Here is a 5,985-nt window from a genome sequence, read left to right as displayed (position 1 = left end):
AAATAGCAATAAAAAGAACCCCTCCCTCACAGAAATGTTGTGAGGAGAAATTACACACACACACACACACACACGTAAAGCCTCTGGCCCAGTGCCCAGTATCTAGTAAACAGTAAGTATCCGCTATTATCTATATTACAGCCATCACCGCAAGGCGTCAGGAAAGACCCGTGTCCCTGCCAGCAGCTCCACTCTCCGATGGGAGGGACAGAGGAGGAAAGGAGTTTTCTGTGTCTACAGGGAACAAAGGAGTAGAGGCCCGGTGCAGGTTCGAGGCTGAGGTGAAGGAGCCTGGCATCTAGCTAAGCTGGACAGGGCAGGAGGTGAAGGGGGCTGACAGCCAGCAGGAAGCGGAGGGTGAGGAAGCCTCACAGGCTCGTGGAGTGACCTGGAGAACAAAGGTCTGGACAAGGCCAGAGCATCGGGGCTGCCCGTGACCCGGTGCTCCTGTCCAGCAGACACGCGACGGGCGCCGCCCACAGAACTTAAAATCTTCCAGCTGCCACGTTTAAAAGAAACAGGTAAAATTAAGTTTAATACCATATTTTATTTGATCCAATAGATCCAAAATATTAATCAGCATGTGATGAACATTAAAAAGTAAAGAAAGTTCACATTTTTTTTCCCATACTAAGTCCTTTCAAAATCTGGTGTGTGTTTCCGTCTTGAATCAACTCCGACTAGCAGTTTCGCAGCACGGATACAGCACGTTCATGCTTTCTCTGCCACGTGGTACTTGCGTAGGGCTTTCTGGAGCGGTCTCCACTGCGGAGGCTTAGCCTCACTGTCCCACCAGTGCTGGCCCTGTCAGACCCTCTGTCCCGGCTTGGGCTGCAGGAAACAGGCTGCGCCCTCTCCTTGCTTACCGCACCCACTGGTTTCACCACTCTGTTCATTTTGGTCACGCCACGGCCTATCTCCATAAAATGTAACTACAAATGCAGCAAAAGCTCCTGGCCGGCGTCTGGTTCTGAGAACTGTCCTCTTCTCAAACCACACAAGCCCTTATCAGTGTTTAAGTGAACACCCTGGGGGTGGAGGGCTGGACGTGCACCTGCCACACCTGACCAGGGACCTGCCTGCAAAGCATGAGCAAGACAAGCTCCTCTGCACCAGGCCCGCCGCACAGAGACCCTCCATCGGCGTCTCACGGCCCCCTAAGACCCACGGCTCCCTCCTAACTCCCAACTCCACGCACGGCGCACCCCACCTCTAACTCACTGGGAGCCCCAGCAGCCGCTTCTATCTGCCAGGCCCGGCAGGACGGCTCTGACCAGTTAGCTCTTATCCCATCAGCCCACAGGGGCTCCTCAGTGAGCTCCTCCATCTTTTAAGACTCCTGTGACCAAGGTGATAAGATGAAGAATTATCAGTGAAAAAAGACTGCAGAGCAACCTTTTAGGCCACAGCTGTTGGAAGATATCTGCAAATTCCTACACAAAGCGAGACACAGGGAGGAGGGGCACGGAGATCATCGAGGACTGTGGTTCCTTTAGGAGAGAAATGGAAATGACTGCTCTCAACAGATACCTACAAGCATGTCAAATGGCAGACCCTGTTTTTAAAGTTTCTGCCACAAATCACTTAAGATCAAAGTTTTCTGGTCACACAGTTCAGGCAGCATGCTCACCAGACTACTGAACACAGATGAAAACACTGTTATTCAAACGTACAGCTGAATTTTTGGAAAAGGATTTTTGTATTCCTTTTTCTAAAAATTAACGAATTAACATTGGAATTCCTTCTGTTCAACTCAGCTTTTTTTGGCCTCTTGATTTAAAAGTACACACACACACACACACACACACACACACACACACACCCCCTTGCTCTTTATTTCCAGTTGCAATGAGATGTGCCGGCTTCTGAGGCCGCTCTTACAACGACAAGTTACAAATTAATGGTGACCTCCCTCAACGTTCTCTCAATCTTTCAAATGCCAACATCCAGAGGGGCTGCAATATATTATATATAATAACTTCTGAGGAAACCGTACGTCCCAATAAGGAGCTTTCATCATATTAAATACAATAGCTATTTATTACCTGTTTAAAAGGTGGGAAAAAATTAACGTACCAACCCCAGACTTATTTCTTCAAATTATACATTCACAGTGATTCAGTGCAGCAGATCTAAATAGCTCCCCTTCTTAAAATAAAAGGAGATACAGCTCTTCTCCTGTTTAAGGCTGTCTTCTCAGCATGCTAGCAGGCAGGACACGTGGGACCGGGCAGGAGGGTACAGGGATGGTGATCACGGGAGAGGCAGGGCTGGGCCACCCACTGTGGCCAGCATGTGTGGGTGCCATGGGGCCTGACACCTAAAGACCTTCTTGACATCTAAAATTTCAGAAACAAAACAAAACTGGATTTCCTTACGCTTACTTTTAGTTACATACGGGAATGACGCACACACCCCTCAGGGCTCAGGGTTTCTAAACTCAGGCCTCCCTCTGGGCCTGGTCGGACTATCACTTATTCCTTTTTTGAAGGCCCCCTGAGCCCTGCTCTGTACCACACACACAGGCTAAGGACTAGACACAGAAAGGTGAGGCAGACACAGCCCCTTTCCCAAGCAGCTCACAATCCAGTGAGAGCTCCTAACCTCAACATTTTCTTTTAAAAGAAGAAAAAGGAAAAAAACTTTATTTCCATCAAAATACACGCACAACCGACTGAGCGATGAGATAGTTCTCTTTATACCTCGGTAATACCAAGAACCCCCCTAAACTGTAACAGTCAGTGAGAGGTATAAATGTTCCCACTCTACTGCCCTCCTCCACGGCACCAACCTGCCCTGAATCACAAATAGCTCTCTAGGACTATCCTTCCTAAAGCAATGGATTTGTAACCAAAAAAGGTGGGATTCTCACCTCTTTCAAGCCTAAGAACCTCACAAGCCCTCTTTGCAAGCCCGCATCACATGTGCAGTTTTATCTCCAGTCACAGGATCTTTTCATCAATGTTTCTCCCCCACTAAGCCGCAAGCCCCAGCAGGAACGGGCACCATGTTTCTTCCGCTCATCAGTGGAACCCAAGGGCCTAGCACACAACGAGACTCGATATTTATTAAAGAAACGAAGACTTGGAGAAATCTCAAAACCTCTGATATCTTACAAGGCCCTTGCATTTAAACATTTATCCATTTATGGCTAAAATGACAAGCTATACAAAAATCTGTTTATCTGGATTTTGTTTCTAAAAATATTCATTTTGATTTCTTCTTAAAAATTACTCAATTATGATTTAGTTGGGTTATGATTTACAGTTTCTCAACATTTCTGGAGTTTACAGATCACTGATCATGGCCAGTGTTGACTCTTCTGAAAAGAACTTAGTAACTTCCTGCCTACCACCCAGGAGACAAAAAGCAGGGCACAAACCTGAAAAGTTTACACTGTTTTGCCTCACAGAGTAAAACTATTGTTGGCTGCTTAATAAACTTGCCTGAAGCACGCACATATGACAACATAGGTTTATCTGGGGCTAAGATTAATTTTACAAAGACGGGGAGAAAACCCAGGTCATTCTGAGAACGCCGGCAAAGTAAAAACGGAACAGACCCGAAGACTGCAACACTGAGATGCCGCCCCACTTGTGTAATATGTATCAAGATAAGAAAACAAACATTAGCTCTGGGAGCAGATTCCCGGCGGGCCTGCCGGCTCCACACCGCTACAGCAGGCGCGCTCGGTCCGCACTCCAGGTGGGGACGCCCAGGTACAGGCACCCCGTCCTCCTCACCGTTTCCAGTGGCCCCGGGTCCCCCTGCCGCCCCCGCAGTGCCCCTCTCGGCGGCCCCAGACCTCGCGTGTGTAAGGTCGCGGTGACCGAGGGGAGGGGACGGGGGCCCTACCTGCCAGCCTCCGGCGCTCGGGCTGCGCCAGCCTTAGGAGCTTCTGGGCCTCCGAGCGCCCGGCAGCCATGGGCCGCTGCAGCGGGTCGTGTCCGGGGGTCGCCGCGGCCGCAGGCAAGGCCGGCTCGCGCAGCCAAGTCTCGCCCCCGCCCCGCGCGACCGCCGCTGGGCCGCCGGGGAGCGCGGCGCGCGGGAGCCGGGGGACGCCGGACCCGGCGAGCGCCCCGCACTTGGAGGGTCCGGAGGGCCGCGCCCACAGCGCCAGGAGCCGCGCCAGGCCCGCGCCGCCCGCGGGGCTGCCGGGACCCCCGCCCGGGCAGCGGCCCGCCCGGCACCGCGGGCCTCGCGCGGCTTCGCCACCCTCGAGGAGCGCCGGCCCCGCGTCCCCAAGCCGCGCCGGCGCCAGGCGCGTCGGCGGCGGCCGGGTCCCGGGGGCGCGGGCGGCTGGGCCCCGCCTCAGGAGCAGCCGCAGCGGCCAGGCCTGGGGGCCGCGCATGGCGCCGCGTCCGAAACTTGCGCCTCGGTCCGCAGCCTCTCCTGTGCTCGCCGCCGCCGCTCTCCGGCTTGGACCACCGCCCCGGCGACCGCCCCATCCCGGCCCGCGCGGCCCCGCCCCGGGGCGGCGAGTCCGTCCCCGACCACCCTCGGGCGCCCCGGCCCGCAGCGCCCCCCACCGGGCGGCCCAGCGACGGGCGCGCCGCCGGAGCCGCGGTGACTGAGGCGGAAGAAAGCGCCGCGCGCCGCTGCGCCTGCGCACTGCCGCGCGGGGAAGCAGTTTCGCCCTCCTCTGCCCCTCCGGAAGAACCTGGGAGCGGCGCGGGACCTTTCTCACGCCCGCGCACGGCGGAGCGCGCAGGCGCGATCGCACGGGCCCGGCGCCGGAAGGATGCCGGTGGACAGCGTGCTGGGGCAGTGCGCGGGCTTGGGGACCGCTGTGCGGGACGGGCTTGGCGGTGAGTGAAACTTGGGTCTCTGAGAGGGAAGGGGTCATCTCATAACGTGGACAGACGTGCGGGAGCGGACGTGGCCCGGGCGCGCCGGCCGCTCCGAGTAAGGCCAGGCAGAACGCGCAGTGTTTTAATACCCGGGCGCGGAAAGGCGGAAGGGAGGGTCCAAACCCACCGGGATGCGGAGACTTCACGGCAGGGCGTCTGTACCCCGGAGCCTGATCCTTATCTAAGAGTCGTGGTTCCGGAAGGTGGATAGCTTTTTGTTGACTCGTCAGTATTTTAAAGGCCGGGACTCGGGTGAGGCCAGTGAGAGGCAATTGCCTCAGTTACAGTACTTATGGATTCGAAAAAAAAAGTCAATAATCAAGGTAAATATTTTAGTTAAAAATTTTTTGAAAGCCAAAATTAATGCAAAAAAACCCATAATGAACAATATATCAAAATTTCAAATTCAGGATCTGCCCCTGCACTTGTACGAGCCCACCTCTCTCTCCTCACCTTGATCCCAGCCCTGGAAGCTTCATTTCCAAAATCAAGCAGTTAGCAGCTTTGTTTGCCAATTTGTTTAATTTTTTTTGCGTTAAAATACCGTTTATCTTGATTACTGGGGCTATTTAGGGTTCCCCTAAATTTTGCCCCTAGGAGAGTGCCTCACTTACCTCCCCCTACTTGGGGCCCTGGTAGATAAGGAATGTAGGACTTTTGAGGACAAGTACCCATAATGGAAAGATAATGCGGGATTAAATCGCACCCTCAATGCCCCTGTGAAGACGGCAGGAAGCATGCCACCCTCTAAATTCCAACCTCTGAGAGCCAGGGGGGCATGGAGTCCCCCCAGGTTAACTTAGGTCAGCCTCTCCCTGGTGTCTACGTTCTAGAATGCAAGCTGTGATTGAAGCTGACGCTGCTGATTTATGAGTAGGTATGTCCTACTGGGAGAGATTTTGTTAGGTGACTTCTGAAAACAAGGGAGATACAGCGCCTCATACCCCACATCATGTCAGAGAGTGACCTTCTCCCAATTGGAGAAAAAGTGACAATTTTAACTCAAATCTAATCTTCCTCTTCTTTTCTGTTTCCTACTTTGCAGAAAACTGCTGCTGCTGCTTGCTGGGGAAGGCAGGACTGGCCTTTGTTTTCTGCCTTCCGTGGAATGAAGTCCGCCAGGCCTTTTCAGCCA

General features: G+C 53.7%; 1 protein-coding gene across 1 annotated transcript in view; it reads right to left on the bottom strand.

Annotated features, from left to right (window-relative positions):
* The window catches only part of ABCB10 (ATP binding cassette subfamily B member 10), a 33,891-nt gene extending 29,300 nt beyond the window's left edge, over window positions 1-4,591 (bottom strand). Inside the window, exon 1 of the mRNA XM_036828772.1 lies at window positions 3,856-4,591. Within this exon, the coding sequence (XP_036684667.1) occupies window positions 3,856-4,351 (496 nt within the window). The 5' untranslated portion in view covers window positions 4,352-4,591. The remainder of the gene's footprint in view (window positions 1-3,855) is intronic.
* Window positions 4,592-5,985: the final 1,394 nt, after the last annotated feature.

This window comes from Balaenoptera musculus, chromosome 16, assembly GCF_009873245.2.
Source record: "Balaenoptera musculus isolate JJ_BM4_2016_0621 chromosome 16, mBalMus1.pri.v3, whole genome shotgun sequence".
Lineage (NCBI taxonomy): Eukaryota > Metazoa > Chordata > Mammalia > Artiodactyla > Balaenopteridae > Balaenoptera > Balaenoptera musculus.
The sequence above is the reverse complement of the archived record's forward strand: the minus strand, read 5'-3'. Positions and strand labels throughout refer to the sequence as shown.